Raw genomic sequence first — 19,023 nt, forward strand, 5'->3', positions numbered from 1 at the left:
TACAGTGCATTTGACAATTTATTTAGACCCATTTACTTTCTCCATTTTGTTACTTTACAGCCTTATTCTGAAACTGAGTACATTTTGTCAATTGACACACACTTGACTTAGTCTCCCTGCCACTGAAAAACATCCACACAGTATGATGCTGCCACCTATGCTTCACCAAAGGGATGGTGCCAGGTTTCCGCTAGACCTGATGCTTAGCATTCAGGCCGTCGTGTTCAATCTTGGATTCGTAAGACCAGATAATCTTGTTTCTCATGGTCAGTCCTTTAGGTGCCTTTTGACAAACTCCAAGCAGGCTGTCATGTGCCTTTTACTGAGGAGTGGCTTCTGTCTGGCCACTGCCATAAAGGCCTGATTGGTGGAGTGCTGCAGAGTTGGTTGTTCTTCTGGAAGGTTCTATCCCCAGAAGAACTCTGGAGCTCTGTCAGTGTGGCCATCAGGTTCATGGTCACGGCCCTGACCAAGGCCCTTCTCCCGATTTGGCCGGGCAGCCAGCTCTAGGAAGAGTCTTGCTGGTTCCAAACCTCTTTTCATTTTAAGAATGATGGAGATCACTGTGTTCTTGGGGGAACTTCAATGCTGCAGGCTTTTTTTATTTTTTTTAGTACCCTTCCTCAGATCTGTGCCTTGACACAATCTAGTCTCGGAGCTTTACGGACAATTCCTTCAACCTCATGGCTTGGTTTTGCTCTGACATGCACTGTCAGCTGTGGGACCTTTTTATATAGATAGGTGTGTGCCTTTTCCAAATCATGTCCAATCAATTACGGTAAATAACGGTAAATAATAATAATTGAATTTACCACCGGTGGACTCCCAAGTTTTAGAAACATCTCAAGGATATTCAATGGAAACAGGATGCACCTGAGCTCAATTTAGTCTCATAGCAAAGGGTCTGAAATACTTTTTATTTTTTACATTTTCAGACATTTCTTAACATGTTTTTGCTTTGTCATTATGGAGTATTGTGTGTAGCTTGATGAGGAGCAAAAATGTATTTAATCCATTTTAGAATAAGGCTGTAACGTAACCAATGTCTAAAGGGAAGGGGTCTGAATACTTTCCCAATGCAATGTATATACCTTAATATTTAAGTTGCGTAAGTTTTAACTTGCAATCCCTTTATTACTAAGTCATAGTTAAGTAAGGCTGAGAAACAATGCCCACTGCTAATTAAGTCAATCATATTTATTTGTGTGTATGTATGTGTAATATATATATATATATATATATATATGTAATATTTGGTATTTCCTTGTAGTTAGGAACATATTTCACCCATCCAGGATTGACTATAAACATGATGCCAGTTAACATGAAGGGTAATGGGCCCAAATGTATGTTGAAGGTGCATTTTGCCTTCAGAAAGTATTCAAAATGGATTAAATATTTTTGTTCTCACCCATCTACACACAATACCTCAATGACATGTTTTTACAACTGTATTAAAGGAAATGCAGCAATATTCCATTTAAATAAATATTCACACCCCTGAGTCAGTATGTGTTAGAATCGCCTTTGGCAGTGATTACAGCTGTGAGTTTTTCTGGGTAAGTCTAAGCTTTGGACACCTGGATTGCACAATATTTGCACATTTCTCTCTCAAATTATTCAAACTCTGTCAAGTTGGTTGTTGATCGTTGCTAGATAGCCATTTTCAAGTTTTGCCGTAGATTCTAAAGCAGATTTAAGTAAACTGTGACTAGGCCACTCAGGAACATTGTGTTGTCTTGGTAAGAAACTACAGTGTATATTTGGCCTTTGTGTTTTAGGTTATTGTCCTGCTGAAAGTTGAATTTGTCTTTTGGAAAGCAGACTGAACCAGGTTTCCCTCTAGGATTTTGCCTGTGCTTAGCTCTATTCCACTTATTTTTATCCTAAAAAAAATTCAGTCCTTGCCGATGACGGGCATACCCATAACATGATGCAGCCACCACCATGCTTAAAATTTGGAGTGGTACTCTGATGTGTTGTTGGATTTGTCCCAAACTTTATGTCCTGAATACAAAGCATTATGTTAAGTTCTTTGGCACATTTTTGGCATTTTTACTTTAGTGTGTTATTGCAAACAAGATGCACGTTTTGTGTGTAGGCTAGTGACACATCTACATTTCAAATTCAAGCTGTAACACAATACATGGAAAAAGTAAAGGGGTGTGAAGGCACTGTACATCACAATATTGGTTGCACAAACCCAGGTAGCAACAGTTATGTTGTTGGTAAAGATTTTTTATTGGTGAGTTTTACCTTCCGTATATCATATTTACAGTGACGTTCTCATGACCAGAGATGTCTCAAAGCTGTAAGTTAATCATTTTCCGGGAAGGATAATTTTTGCGCAGTTTGTTTCAACATAAGGGTTGGTGTTAATTGCACAGGAAGTCTTTGGTCACACAGGAAGTCTTTGGTCACGGTTGCAGAAATAGGAAAATGTTTTAGAAGAATGAAACATGACATGCTATAATTCTAGCCAGCACTTGACATCATACAGTGTATTGGGAGGAGGTAAACGGTTTCCTGAACATTTTATATGAAAGTTTGTTTAAAGTGGACTCTGGAGGTGAGTACATACATTTTGTATTATGGTTAGAGCAAGGCATATGTCAAGGGTTTGTGTATTGCATTGGAATCTGCACAATATTAGATATTACAGAAATGAAATTGTTTCTTCTTTAAATATATTTTTATTGGGGTTTTATAAATATATCTACACATGCATATTTACTACAAGACTGATGCATTACAATTCATAATACATATAATTTGTAATGACATGGTTTCAGCAACAAACTAGCACATACTTTTATTGGTTAAATAAAAAACTCTCACCTTTAAAAAGCGAGATTTGATTGAGAATTGGGGAAGGTACCGAGTAACTTCAGAAATTAGTTTCTTGAACATTTAAAAAAATACATTCTGATAAGTGTCATGTTCTGTGTGTGATACTCGGTGGGTTTTCATATGGAAACAGGAAATGAATCAGACAGAGGTGTTTAAAATGGTGTTGTTGCAAACCTTTGTTTGCATCACTTACATTGATAACTCCTCTGACTATTAATTGGTGCATTTAATGTAAATGTTGTATATTCTCCATAGCTTTTGTGGACATCATGTAATCCAGGTATCCTCATGAAATGGCACAAGTGGGGAGGCTTTCCTCCCTTACAAAAATGTACCATGGTAGTACAATGGAGAAAAAAAATACCATTGTTTTGTACTAGCAGCATGTAGTGAAACATGAAAGCATGGTAGTTGTTTACAATGTATTATGGTGGTCTGTGCCCCACTTTTTTTTCAGGTAAAGTGACCAAAAATCTAATTTATGGACAACATTGACTACTAGCTCTGCAATTGCAAAGCGTAGGCCTAATACCTTCTTAAACCTCTTTAGCTCATAGTGAAAAACCACAACATACATGGGAGCTGGATAGGGTAAGGTGAGAAGAATGAAGGAAATCTGAAACCTTGAAGTGCAGTTCCATAGTAAGGTCAACCTGAAAAAACTACTTTCATATTTACCTTGAATGTGTCTATTTTGAGGTAAAGACTACATTTGGCCTTAATAATATGTGGTGCTTCTCTCTTTTTTAGTTTTCAGTTGGCTCTCTCATTCAACTAATTTGGCTACTCTTATACAATTCTAAATAGACGACATACTAAAAAAAACGATTTGTAAAAAGGTATGAATTACCATAATATCTCAAAGATACATTTTCATCATGTAATTCTCAACATATCACTAAAAACAGCATGCAACGATGTTTCACTTTGTTTAAGAAAGTTCGATGGTCCTTTCGCCTTATCTATGGCAGGCTAGCTTGACTGGAGTTAATTTTAGCCGACGTTAGCTTCTACGCTAACGGACATTAAAAATGAATTAAACTATCAAAACATCATAAAAATAACATATTGTAATGAAACAGGCAGGGAGCAGGCCTCGAACCCTCGACCTTCTAGCCCGAAGTCCAGCACGCTATTGACTTGTGCACCAAAAGAATGCTCGAACGGCAGTCGATATCCGCGCTTTTAAACCCAGGGTCGTTACACAATCATTACCTTCCGCTTAACTTAGTGTTTCATATCCTATGCTTTATAACTTGCTCACCGTGATGATAAGGTTTAAAATAGTTTGTTTATATGGTGGGTCTCTTCAGTTTTCAGTTGGCTTTCTCATTCAACTGACTCAGTGACTTCCAGGCAGGCCAGCACGAGAACCACTTTAGAATGAGAGTGTGTGAAGAAACCACAAGAGCAAGCGGGACCAAACAAGTACAACTGGAAACCTGGTTACAGGCTAGGTTTCCATCCAAGTGGCGACAGATTTTCATGTGAATATTCAAAAATCTGCATAAAAACAATATTCATATTTTCCCATAAGAGATGTGTTTCCATCAAATTGACTAGTTGCAGATACAAGGCTGTGCCCAATGACGTAGTGCACAATTTCCATGTACCAAATGAAAAAAGTTAAATGGGTTTCCATCCCATTTTCAACTCTACTGATGATTGGGTAGAGCCCAGATACAGTATAGTCAACATGATGAGATTATCATTATGGACAATAGAGCGAGATTATTTTTTATTGTCAAACGGCTGCCAAGCATCGATTATCATGTCACCAGAATAAAACCCTCAGAATAAGACCCTGGATATTTATTGGAAAGGAGCATCAAGCTCATCACCTTGCACTTTCACCACCCTGTGACATAGCCGAGGGAAGTTGGGTTCTTTCTTTTTTCTCTCTCACAAAAGCACTGCACTGGGCCTTTAATAGTCCTGTATTAGCAGAACTATATAACAAAAAAAATGTTTGTTTCGTCAACATTTATTTAACTAGGCAAGTCAGTTAAGAACAAATTCTTATTTACAATGACGGCCTAGGAACAGTGGGTTAAATGCCTTGTTCAGAGGCAGAACTACAGATTTTTACCTTGTCAGCTAGGGGACTCGATCTAGCAACCTTTCAGTTACGGGCCCAACACTCTAACCACTAGGCTACCTGCCGCCCCAGCAGGTAAAGTTTACCGAAAACATTTTTATGTTTCCATCAGGCCTGTAATGACATTTTTTATCTGACGTACTTTACTTGCATAAAAATGTTGGATGGAAACCTAGTAACAGTTATAAATCATTTGTGCACTGCAAATTGACCACAAGAATCCCAAACAGATATACTATTTGACAAAAACAGAATAATTTCAAACATTGATTACATTTGGATACAATCACATGTGATTTCTATTTAGGCATGGGAATACTTGGGAACATATTTCCTAAATTAAAATCACTTTGAGCTCATTTCCTTTTTTTGTTTTGTTGCTCAGACAACTTGGCGTGCAAATAAAATCAATTCGACCCACGGGCCACCTATTGGGGAAACCTGGCCTACTGCATGAAGTTTGAACTTGTGTCTATAAAACACTATTTTGCTCAAAACCATTTTTTTACCCTAAAGTGTGTAATTACTGTATTTATATGTGGGATATTGTTTTTCAACAGAAAAAGTTCAAAAATAGCTGGACTGCGTCTTATAAAAGGTCTAGTCTTGCCAACATTCTTTTAGTGGTGCCTTCACAGTGAGTCATTTTATTGTGTAAAAAATGCAAGGAGCATATAATACTCGGAAGCCTTTTAATTCCAGCAGGGTTTAGTGATTAACAATCTGCTGTCTGTGTCGTGATATAGGAGGGACTTTGAAGAACCATGTCTGGCAAGAAGTCAAGAAAAGTGAGAATGGGATCATCACGTCAACCCCGTCAGAATCAAGAGGAACATGAGACTAACAAAGATGATGATGGGTCCCAAATGTTGTCAAAGGAAAGGAAAGTCATTGAAGTTGGGGCTGATTCAGTTTCAGTGATACTCCAAACGGACCTTGTCTCATCAGATAACTTATCAACAATAACACAACAGCACACAGAAATAAATAATCCACCATTAAATGACGTCACAGAGTCACATCTGTCTCAACCTGTAAACCCATATCTTCTAAAATCACTTGACACTGCAGGGAAGAGAAGGAAAATGGGGTCTACTCGTCAGAATAAAAGAAAACCAGAGGAGACAGACTTTGGGGAGAAACAAGACGCCAAAACTGGAGACGCAGAAAAATCCCTACAACTTCAGACGTCCATTGCAGTTATGGAATCCTGGTCCTACAGCAACACAGAAGAGCTCCTGGATCCAAAAGAAAGTGAAAAGGACACTGAGAGGCTTTTGTTTGCTTCTAACACACTCGACCAACCGGATGTCAGATGTAAAGAGGAAGTTGGTGAGGATATTGAACCTGGTAATGAAGCTGTGGCTAGTTATAGCAGTGAATTGCTTCAAGATACTCTTGGAACCAAATCACTCTTGCATCTGCCCCTAGACCTTGCGTTGCAAGTTGTTCATGGATTCGCTGCTGAACCCATAACAGAGGAGTTGAAGAAAGAGGAAGAGAGGAGGCAGGAAAGTGAGCATGCCGAGGTGGAGTCCTCCACATTTCTCAGCTCTAGGCATTCATTAGATCAATCCCTTGAGTCAGACACTTTAACCAACACAGAAGAGTTTGAGTCATTCAATAACACAATAATCCTCCAAAGTGGAGAAGGTCAAGAGAAACTTGAACCTGTTGTAAATGAGTCAGAATTGCAAGATGATATTAACTCTACTGGTCCAGGCAATCAGGAAACATTGCACCAAAGAGATGAAGATGAGAACTTTGTTAATCTGATAGTTGAGGAAAATATTGTACTGGCAAATATAACTCATTTTAGACAACCAGACCATGTAGAAAGCTATGAACCTGAACAGAGTGAGGATATTACCTGCTTTTTACAATCAACCCCCTCAGACAGCTCTTTGGGTCATGACAAAAGTGCTCAATCAGAATCCAGGAGAAGAAAGATGGGTTCAACTCGCAGGAATCCTAGAGGTAGACATGAGGAGGAAGAACATGGAGAGAGTAAGATGCGTAGATATCGTCACCTTTATGATGAGGGAGAAGAGGTCATATTGGGAAAAGAAGAAATGTTTGGCATCGAAGAGACTGAGTTTGAAATATCTATGGAGCCTAAAGATAGCGCCAGTGTAGACGAGAAAGAAGGAGAGCAGATGGAAAAGGAGAATTTCCAAACAGAGGAAGACACAGAAAACATAGAAGAGACAGGAAGGAGGTTAGAGTGGGACATGGGAACAGTGGGAGGATCTGGTGTTGAAACATCGGAAGAGTCTCTGATGTTATTGGAACGGGAGCATGGAGCAGATGAGGAGAAGAAAGGAATGGAAGAAGAAAGTCTGATTGAACCCACCCCTTTTGATCAATACATCGATTCATTTGGTATTGCAGATCAATTATATAAACAAGAGAAAGGCAACAGATTCACTGTAGACTCTGTCAATACAGAAACTGAGAGCAACAATGAAGCAAGCATGGCCCACATAGTTGACCCAAGAGCGCCATTCAGTGTTGGACTGGACCAATCAGGAGACACTTTACTCAGGGAGGAAGAGGTTAGTGATTTCACACTGCTTGTGAATAATTCTGAAGTGAGCAAGAGCAGCCAAATAGCATATGACTGTGCTCTTACACTAGAGTCAGATGACACTTTCAGCACTGATCCCAAAATCTCTCCTAGTCAACTCATCCAAACTCCCTGTATGGAAATCACTAACCCCTTTCTCAACCCATTATTACCGCAGAGTATTCAGGGGAATGAGGAGGATGCAAACACTGACCCCAATACCACAGGGGGACTGGACACATCAGAGGTCATTTTACTCAGTGAAGAGGAAATGAGTGATCATGTGCCGCTTGTAAATGAAGTGAGTGTCAGTAGCCAAATGACGTGTGATGATAGAACTCTCACAACAGAGCCCTGCCAAACAGATGAGGCTTTGAGCACTGATCCCAATATCTCTGCTAGTCAACTCAACCAAACTCCATACTCGGATGAAAGCCATAACTCTTTTCCCAATTCACTCTTACTGCAGAGTGTTCAGGACCAAGGTGATAATGCAGCAAACACCGACTCCAATCAGAGTCCTTCTCCAAGCAGGAGGAGAAAGATGGGGTCGACTCGTAGGCATCCTAGAGGTGTACAAAGAGAAGAGGAAGGCACAGAGGAGAAACAAGAAGGGGAAATAGAAAGCACAGAGGAGATAGAAGACAAGAGAGAAAACATGGATGCAGTGGAAGGTTCTTGCATGGAGTTTGAAATGTTGATGGAATCTAAGGATGGAGCTGGTAATGAGAAGAATGAAGGAGAAGAGAGAAATGAGGAGACTGTCCTGACTGACCTCAGCTGGTCATTCAGTACTTCAAATCAAGAGGGAAGAAACATAGAGGCTGACAATATAGAAAGTGAGAGCCAATCAATTATAAAGGAATCAATGGACACAAAACTCTTGCTTCTACGTGAAGCAGAGTTGACTCAGATTAGTCAAACTCTTCACAACCCTTACCCTGATGTTCCTACTAGAGAGTCATATGACTCCTACCTGACCGATGACACACTGAACTCAAATCCTGCCATCACTGGTTTGCAACACAAAGGAACATCATTGGAGGAAACACTTGATGAATCAAGAGGAAACACTGACTCCCCTCCAGATCCACCCTCACTGCAGAGTTCTCTTGGTCCAGAGGAAACAGCAGAGGTAGAATCCTACACTCCAGGGAGGAAAAGGAAGATCGGTTCCACTCGCAGCAAGACTCATCGAGGTAGAAAAGGAGAGGAGAGAAGAGAGGAGGGACAGGAGGAGGAGGAGAAAGGAGAAGACACAGATGTTATAGGAGAGGTGGGAGATGTCATTATAACAGCAGAAATGGATTCTAGCATAGAAAAGACTGAGCTTGTAGAGCTTGAGGAACTTCTAGAAAAAGTGACAGAGGAGCAGGCGATGGGAGACCCAGTGATCATAGTAGTGGAGGGAGAGGTCAACATAGTAGTAGAAGGAGAATCTGGCATCGAAAAGTCTGAGCTTGTAGAACATACAGAAAAAGTTGGAGAGGCGGAGGAGATAGAAGTAGAAGTGAAAATAGTCGCAGAGAGCGAGAGCAACCAAACTCCCTCTGACACAGCAGCTCTTACAGTAGAGGCCCAAGAGTCAGGTGACATGGTTTGTATAGAGCCATATATAACATCACAATACATGGAAGACAATAATCCCTCATTAAATGACCTCACAGAATTTAATCTGTCTCAAACTGAAAACCCATATCTGCTGGAATCACCTGACACTGCAAAGAAGAGAAGGAAAAGGGGTTCTACTCGTCGGAATAAAGGTAAACAAGCAGAGACAGACTTTGGGGAGAAACAAGACGCCAAAACTGGAGACGCAGAAAAATCCCTACAACTTCAGACGTCCATTGCAGTTGTGGAATCCTGGTCCTACAGCAACACAGAAGAGCTCCTGGGTCCAAAAGAAAGTGAAACGGACACTGAGAGTTTTTTGTTTGCTTCTAACACACTCGACCAACCGGATGTCAGATGTAAAGAGGAAGTTGGTGAGGATATTGAACCTGGTAGTGAAGCTGTGGCTAGTTATAGCAGTGAATTGCTTCAAGATACTCTTGGAACCAAATCACTCTTGCATCTGCCCCTAGACCTTGCGTTGCAAGTTGTTCATGGATTCGCTGCTGAACCCATAACAGAGGAGTTGAAGAAAGAGGAAGAGAGGAGGCAGGAAAGTGAGCATGCCGAGGTGGAGTCCTCCACATTTCTCAGCTCTAGGCATTCATTAGATCAATCCCTTGAGTCAGACACTTTAACCAACACAGAAGAGTTTGAGTCATTCAATAACACAATAATCCTCCAAAGTGGAGAAGGTCAAGAGAAACTTGAACCTGTTGTAAATGAGTCAGAATTGCAAGATGATATTAACTCTACTGGTCCAGGCAATCAGGAAACATTGCACCAAAGAGATGAAGATGAGAACTTTGTTAATCTGATAGTTGAGGAAAATATTGTACTGGCAAATATAACTCATTTTAGACAACCATACCATGTAGAAAGCTATGAACCTGAACAAAGTGAGGATATTACCTGCTTTTTACAATCAACCCCCTCAGACAGCTCTTTGGGTCATGACAAAAGTGCTCAATCAGAATCCAGGAGAAGAAAGATGGGTTCAACTCGCAGGAATCCTAGAGGTAGACATGAGGAGGAAGAACATGGAGAGAGTAAGATGCGTAGATATCGTCACCTTTATGATGAGGGAGAAGAGGTCATATTGGGAAAAGAAGAAATGTTTGGCATCGAAGAGACTGAGTTTGAAATATCTATGGAGCCTAAAGATAGCGCCAGTGTAGACGAGAAAGAAGGAGAGCAGATGGAAAAGGAGAATTTCCAAACAGAGGAAGACACAGAAAACATAGAAGAGACAGGAAGGAGGTTAGAGTGGGACATGGGAACAGTGGAAGGATCTGGTGTTGAAACATCGGAAAAGTCTCTGATGTTATTGGAACGGGAGCATGGAGCAGATGAGGAGAAGAAAGGAATGGAAGAAGAAAGTCTGATTGAACCCACCCCTTTTGATCAATACATCGATTCATTTGGTATTGCAGAACAATTATATAACCAAGAGAAAGGCAACAGATTCACTGTAGACTCTGTCAATACAGAAACTGAGAGCAACAATGAAGCAAGCATGGCCCACATAGTTGACCCAAGAGCGCCATTCAGTGTTGGACTGGACCAATCAGGAGACACTTTACTCAGGGAGGAAGAGGTTAGTGATTTCACACTGCTTGTGAATAATTCTGAAGTGAGCAAGAGCAGCCAAATAGCATATGACTGTGCTCTTACACTAGAGTCAGATGACACTTTCAGCACTGATCCCAAAATCTCTCCTAGTCAACTCATCCAAACTCCCTGTATGGAAATCACTAACCCCTTTCTCAACCCATTATTACCGCAGAGTATTCAGGGGAATGAGGAGGATGCAAACACTGACCCCAATACCACAGGGGGACTGGACACATCAGAGGTCATTTTACTCAGTGAAGAGGAAATGAGTGATCATGTGCCGCTTGTAAATGAAGTGAGTGTCAGTAGCCAAATGACGTGTGATGATAGAACTCTCACAACAGAGCCCTGCCAAACAGATGAGGCTTTGAGCACTGATCCCAATATCTCTGCTAGTCAACTCAACCAAACTCCATACTCGGATGAAAGCCATAACTCTTTTCCCAATTCACTCTTACTGCAGAGTGTTCAGGACCAAGGTGATAATGCAGCAAACACCGACTCCAATCAGAGTCCTTCTCCAAGCAGGAGGAGAAAGATGGGGTCGACTCGTAGGCATCCTAGAGGTGTACAAAGAGAAGAGGAAGGCACAGAGGAGAAACAAGAAGGGGAAATAGAAAGCACAGAGGAGATAGATGACAAGAGAGAAAATATGGATGCAGTGGAAGGTTCTTGCATGGAGTTTGAAATGTTGATGGAATCTAAGGATGGAGCTGGTAATGAGAAGAATGAAGGAGAAGAGAGAAATGAGGAGACTGTCCTGACTGACCTCAGCTGGTCATTCAGTACTTCAAATCAAGAGGGAAGAAACATAGAGGCTGACAATATAGAAAGTGAGAGCCAATCAATTATAAAGGAATCAATGGACACAAAACTCTTGCTTCTACGTGAAGCAGAGTTGACTCAGATTAGTCAAACTCTTCACAACCCTTACCCTGATGTTCCTACTAGAGAGTCATATGACTCCTACCTGACCGATGACACACTGAACTCAAATCCTGCCATCACTGGTTTGCAACACAAAGGAACATCATTGGAGGAAACACTTGATGAATCAAGAGGAAACACTGACTCCCCTCCAGATCCACCCTCACTGCAGAGTTCTCTTGGTCCAGAGGAAACAGCAGAGGTAGAATCCTACACTCCAGGGAGGAAAAGGAAGATCGGTTCCACTCGCAGCAAGACTCATCGAGGTAGAAAAGGAGAGGAGAGAAGAGAGGAGGGACAGGAGGAGGAGGAGAAAGGAGAAGACACAGATGTTATAGGAGAGGTGGGAGATGTCATTATAACAGCAGAAATGGATTCTAGCATAGAAAAGACTGAGCTTGTAGAGCTTGAGGAACTTCTAGAAAAAGTGACAGAGGAGCAGGCGATGGGAGACCCAGTGATCATAGTAGTGGAGGGAGAGGTCAACATAGTAGTAGAAGGAGAATCTGGCATCGAAAAGTCTGAGCTTGTAGAACATACAGAAAAAGTTGGAGAGGCGGAGGAGATAGAAGTAGAAGTGAAAATAGTCGCAGAGAGCGAGAGCAACCAAACTCCCTCTGACACAGCAGCTCTTACAGTAGAGGCCCAAGAGTCAGGTGACATGGTTTGTATAGAGCCATATATAACATCACAATACATGGAAGACAATAATCCCTCATTAAATGACCTCACAGAATTTAATCTGTCTCAAACTGAAAACCCATATCTGCTGGAATCACCTGACACTGCAAAGAAGAGAAGGAAAAGGGGTTCTACTCGTCGGAATAAAGGTAAACAAGCAGAGACAGACTTTGGGGAGAAACAAGACGCCAAAACTGGAGACGCAGAAAAATCCCTACAACTTCAGACGTCCATTGCAGTTGTGGAATCCTGGTCCTACAGCAACACAGAAGAGCTCCTGGGTCCAAAAGAAAGTGAAACGGACACTGAGAGTTTTTTGTTTGCTTCTAACACACTCGACCAACCGGATGTCAGATGTAAAGAGGAAGTTGGTGAGGATATTGAACCTGGTAGTGAAGCTGTGGCTAGTTATAGCAGTGAATTGCTTCAAGATACTCTTGGAACCAAATCACTCTTGCATCTGCCCCTAGACCTTGCGTTGCAAGTTGTTCATGGATTCGCTGCTGAACCCATAACAGAGGAGTTGAAGAAAGAGGAAGAGAGGAGGCAGGAAAGTGAGCATGCCGAGGTGGAGTCCTCCACATTTCTCAGCTCTAGGCATTCATTAGATCAATCCCTTGAGTCAGACACTTTAACCAACACAGAAGAGTTTGAGTCATTCAATAACACAATAATCCTCCAAAGTGGAGAAGGTCAAGAGAAACTTGAACCTGTTGTAAATGAGTCAGAATTGCAAGATGATATTAACTCTACTGGTCCAGGCAATCAGGAAACATTGCACCAAAGAGATGAAGATGAGAACTTTGTTAATCTGATAGTTGAGGAAAATATTGTACTGGCAAATATAACTCATTTTAGACAACCATACCATGTAGAAAGCTATGAACCTGAACAAAGTGAGGATATTACCTGCTTTTTACAATCAACCCCCTCAGACAGCTCTTTGGGTCATGACAAAAGTGCTCAATCAGAATCCAGGAGAAGAAAGATGGGTTCAACTCGCAGGAATCCTAGAGGTAGACATGAGGAGGAAGAACATGGAGAGAGTAAGATGCGTAGATATCGTCACCTTTATGATGAGGGAGAAGAGGTCATATTGGGAAAAGAAGAAATGTTTGGCATCGAAGAGACTGAGTTTGAAATATCTATGGAGCCTAAAGATAGCGCCAGTGTAGACGAGAAAGAAGGAGAGCAGATGGAAAAGGAGAATTTCCAAACAGAGGAAGACACAGAAAACATAGAAGAGACAGGAAGGAGGTTAGAGTGGGACATGGGAACAGTGGAAGGATCTGGTGTTGAAACATCGGAAAAGTCTCTGATGTTATTGGAACGGGAGCATGGAGCAGATGAGGAGAAGAAAGGAATGGAAGAAGAAAGTCTGATTGAACCCACCCCTTTTGATCAATACATCGATTCATTTGGTATTGCAGAACAATTATATAACCAAGAGAAAGGCAACAGATTCACTGTAGACTCTGTCAATACAGAAACTGAGAGCAACAATGAAGCAAGCATGGCCCACATAGTTGACCCAAGAGCGCCATTCAGTGTTGGACTGGACCAATCAGGAGACACTTTACTCAGGGAGGAAGAGGTTAGTGATTTCACACTGCTTGTGAATAATTCTGAAGTGAGCAAGAGCAGCCAAATAGCATATGACTGTGCTCTTACACTAGAGTCAGATGACACTTTCAGCACTGATCCCAAAATCTCTCCTAGTCAACTCATCCAAACTCCCTGTATGGAAATCACTAACCCCTTTCTCAACCCATTATTACCGCAGAGTATTCAGGGGAATGAGGAGGATGCAAACACTGACCCCAATACCACAGGGGGACTGGACACATCAGAGGTCATTTTACTCAGTGAAGAGGAAATGAGTGATCATGTGCCGCTTGTAAATGAAGTGAGTGTCAGTAGCCAAATGACGTGTGATGATAGAACTCTCACAACAGAGCCCTGCCAAACAGATGAGGCTTTGAGCACTGATCCCAATATCTCTGCTAGTCAACTCAACCAAACTCCATACTCGGATGAAAGCCATAACTCTTTTCCCAATTCACTCTTACTGCAGAGTGTTCAGGACCAAGGTGATAATGCAGCAAACACCGACTCCAATCAGAGTCCTTCTCCAAGCAGGAGGAGAAAGATGGGGTCGACTCGTAGGCATCCTAGAGGTGTACAAAGAGAAGAGGAAGGCACAGAGGAGAAACAAGAAGGGGAAATAGAAAGCACAGAGGAGATAGATGACAAGAGAGAAAATATGGATGCAGTGGAAGGTTCTTGCATGGAGTTTGAAATGTTGATGGAATCTAAGGATGGAGCTGGTAATGAGAAGAATGAAGGAGAAGAGAGAAATGAGGAGACTGTCCTGACTGACCTCAGCTGGTCATTCAGTACTTCAAATCAAGAGGGAAGAAACATAGAGGCTGACAATATAGAAAGTGAGAGCCAATCAATTATAAAGGAATCAATGGACACAAAACTCTTGCTTCTACGTGAAGCAGAGTTGACTCAGATTAGTCAAACTCTTCACAACCCTTACCCTGATGTTCCTACTAGAGAGTCATATGACTCCTACCTGACCGATGACACACTGAACTCAAATCCTGCCATCACTGGTTTGCAACACAAAGGAACATCATTGGAGGAAACACTTGATGAATCAAGAGGAAACACTGACTCCCCTCCAGATCCACCCTCACTGCAGAGTTCTCTTGGTCCAGAGGAAACAGCAGAGGTAGAATCCTACACTCCAGGGAGGAAAAGGAAGATCGGTTCCACTCGCAGCAAGACTCATCGAGGTAGAAAAGGAGAGGAGAGAAGAGAGGAGGGACAGGAGGAGGAGGAGAAAGGAGAAGACACAGATGTTATAGGAGAGGTGGGAGATGTCATTATAACAGCAGAAATGGATTCTAGCATAGAAAAGACTGAGCTTGTAGAGCTTGAGGAACTTCTAGAAAAAGTGACAGAGGAGCAGGCGATGGGAGACCCAGTGATCATAGTAGTGGAGGGAGAGGTCAACATAGTAGTAGAAGGAGAATCTGGCATCGAAAAGTCTGAGCTTGTAGAACATACAGAAAAAGTTGGAGAGGCGGAGGAGATAGAAGTAGAAGTGAAAATAGTCGCAGAGAGCGAGAGCAACCAAACTCCCTCTGACACAGCAGCTCTTACAGTAGAGGCCCAAGAGTCAGGTGACATGGTTTGTATAGAGCCATATATAACATCACAATACATGGAAGACAATAATCCCTCATTAAATGACCTCACAGAATTTAATCTGTCTCAAACTGAAAACCCATATCTGCTGGAATCACCTGACACTGCAAAGAAGAGAAGGAAAAGGGGTTCTACTCGTCGGAATAAAGGTAAACAAGCAGAGACAGACTTTGGGGAGAAACAAGACGCCAAAACTGGAGACGCAGAAAAATCCCTACAACTTCAGACGTCCATTGCAGTTGTGGAATCCTGGTCCTACAGCAACACAGAAGAGCTCCTGGGTCCAAAAGAAAGTGAAACGGACACTGAGAGTTTTTTGTTTGCTTCTAACACACTCGACCAACCGGATGTCAGATGTAAAGAGGAAGTTGGTGAGGATATTGAACCTGGTAGTGAAGCTGTGGCTAGTTATAGCAGTGAATTGCTTCAAGATACTCTTGGAACCAAATCACTCTTGCATCTGCACCTAGACCTTGCGTTGCAAGTTGTTCATGGATTCGCTGCTGAACCCATAACAGAGGAGTTGAAGAAAGAGGAAGAGAGGAGGCAGGAAAGTGAGCATGCCGAGGTGGAGTCCTCCACATTTCTCAGCTCTAGGCATTCATTAGATCAATCCCTTGAGTCAGACACTTTAACCAACACAGAAGAGTTTGAGTCATTCAATAACACAATAATCCTCCAAAGTGGAGAAGGTCAAGAGAAACTTGAACCTGTTGTAAATGAGTCAGAATTGCAAGATGATATTAACTCTACTGGTCCAGGCAATCAGGAAACATTGCACCAAAGAGATGAAGATGAGAACTTTGTTAATCTGATAGTTGAGGAAAATATTGTACTGGCAAATATAACTCATTTTAGACAACCAGACCATGTAGAAAGCTATGAACCTGAACAGAGTGAGGATATTACCTGCTTTTTACAATCAACCCCCTCAGACAGCTCTTTGGGTCATGACAAAAGTGCTCAATCAGAATCCAGGAGAAGAAAGATGGGTTCAACTCGCAGGAATCCTAGAGGTAGACATGAGGAGGAAGAACATGGAGAGAGTAAGATGCGTAGATATCGTTACCTTTATGATGAGGGAGAAGAGGTCATATTGGGAAAAGAAGAAATATTTGGCATCGAAGAGACTGAGTTTGAAATATCTATGGAGCCTAAAGATAGCGCAAGTGTAGACGAGAAAGAAGGAGAGCAGATGGAAAAGGAGAATTTCCAAACAGAGGAAGACACAGAAAACATAGAAGAGACAGGAAGGAGGTTAGAGTGGGACATGGGAACAGTGGAAGGATCTGGTGTTGAAACATCGGAAGAGTCTCTGATGTTATTGGAACGGGAGCATGGAGCAGATGAGGAGAAGAAAGGAATGGAAGAAGAAAGTCTGATTGAACCCACCCCTTTTGATCAATACATCGATTCATTTGGTATTGCAGAACAATTATATAACCAAGAGAAAGGCAACAGATTCACTGTAGACTCTGTCAATACAGAAACTGAGAGCAACAATGAAGCAAGCATGGCCCACATAGTTGACCCAAGAGCGCCATTCAGTGTTGGACTGGACCAATCAGGAGACACTTTACTCAGGGAGGAAGAGGTTAGTGATTTCACACTGCTTGTGAATAATTCTGAAGTGAGCAAGAGCAGCCAAATAGCATATGACTGTGCTCTTACACTAGAGTCAGATGACACTTTCAGCACTGATCCCAAAATCTCTCCTAGTCAACTCATCCAAACTCCCTGTATGGAAATCACTAACCCCTTTCTCAACCCATTATTACCGCAGAGTATTCAGGGGAATGAGGAGGATGCAAACACTGACCCCAATACCACAGGGGGACTGGACACATCAGAGGTCATTTTACTCAGTGAAGAGGAAATGAGTGATCATGTGCCGCTTGTAAATGAAGTGAGTGTCAGTAGCCAAATGACGTGTGATGATAGAACTCTCACAACAGAGCCCTGCCAAACAGATGAGGCTTTGAGCACTGATCCCAATATCTCTGCTAGTCAACTCAACCAAACTCCATACTCGGATGAAAGCCATAACTCTTTTCCCAATTCACTCTTACTGCAGAGTGTTCAGGACCAAGGTGATAATGCAGCAAACACCGACTCCAATCAGAGTCCTTCTCCAAGCAGGAGGAGAAAGATGGGGTCGACTCGTAGGCATCCTAGAGGTGTACAAAGAGAAGAGGAAGGCACAGAGGAGAAACAAGAAGGGGAAATAGAAAGCACAGAGGAGATAGAAGACAAGAGAGAAAACATGGATGCAGTGGAAGGTTCTTGCATGGAGTTTGAAATGTTGATGGAATCTAAGGATGGAGCTGGTAATGAGAAGAATGAAGGAGAAGAGAGAAATGAGGAGACTGTCCTGACTGACCTCAGCTGGTCATTCAGTACTTCAAATCAAGAGGGAAGAAACATAGAGGCTGACAATATAGAAAGTGAGAGCCAATCAATTATAAAGCACTCAATGGACACAAAACTCTTGCTTCTACGTGAATCAGATTTCGCTGAGATTAGGGAAACTCTTCACAACCCTGATGTTCCTACTCTTGAGTCCCATCTGACTGATGACACACTGATTTCAACAGATAAAGTTAGAGAGGTGGAGGAGATAGAAGTAGAAGTGAAAATAGTAATGGAGAGCCAGAGCATCCAAACTCCCTCTGACGCAGCAGCTCTTACAGTAGAGGCCCAAGAGTCAGGTGACATGGTTTGTATAGACCCTCATATCTCTGCTATTCAACTTACCCAAACAGCAGACATGGAACAATGTCTGTTAACACAAAGTAATAGCCCCAGTCTTCCTTCGAAATCATCTCTGTCTCTGAGTTCCCAATCTCGCGAGGTTGTTGGTGAATCCAAAGCTACAGGGAATAGAAGAAAGATGGGCTTTACTCATCGGACACAGGGAGGACTCCACGCAGAGGAAGAGAAGCAGGAGACAGGAGAAAATATAACAGAGGCAGTGGTCAGAGCGGAAACCATCGGAAATCCAGAAGTCAATGCTGTTTTGGAAAGATTTCAAGAGGAGCGCAGGGCTGAAGCTGTCAGTCTGGAGGACCAACAGGAGATACAGAGCACAGAGAAGGAGACAATACTCATAGAGGTACTTTGGCTTTCCTTACAAATGGCTTCACTTATTTTATTGAAATCATAGCATTCTTGACGTAAACAAACATCCCCGGCTGAGTACTTGAGGATATTTGAGTATTCAACATTTTATGATAAAGAGCTGCAGTGATGTCACAACTGAAATTGTTCATATACTGTAAGTCTGAATTCGGCCCTAACCTTTCAATATATGTTAAACATCTGATTTGTTACTTTTAAATCGTTTTACATGGTGTGTATACCAGACAGTATATAGAATATTGAACACACAACAACATTTCATTTTAAAGAGATGATCAAATCCTGTCCTTTGTGGGAGATAATGTTTTCTATTTGTCTA

The 19,023-nt window shown here is 41.8% G+C and overlaps 1 protein-coding gene across 2 annotated transcripts in view; it reads left to right on the plus strand.

The window, feature by feature from the left end:
• Positions 1–19,023, plus strand: part of LOC129815289 (uncharacterized) — a 21,225-nt gene continuing 2,202 nt past the window's right edge. The window contains exons 1-2 of one of the 2 annotated variants that reach the window (XM_055868959.1): positions 1–2,569; positions 5,695–18,678. In XM_055868959.1, coding sequence (XP_055724934.1) covers positions 5,713–18,678 — 12,966 coding nt within the window. In that variant the 5' untranslated portion in view covers positions 1–2,569; positions 5,695–5,712. Of the gene's footprint in view, positions 2,570–3,581; positions 18,679–19,023 lie in introns of those variants that run through there. The other variant, XM_055868960.1, reaches the window with a different exon arrangement.

Source organism: Salvelinus fontinalis, chromosome 18 (assembly GCF_029448725.1).
Source record: "Salvelinus fontinalis isolate EN_2023a chromosome 18, ASM2944872v1, whole genome shotgun sequence".
In the NCBI taxonomy this organism is placed as follows: domain Eukaryota; kingdom Metazoa; phylum Chordata; class Actinopteri; order Salmoniformes; family Salmonidae; genus Salvelinus; species Salvelinus fontinalis.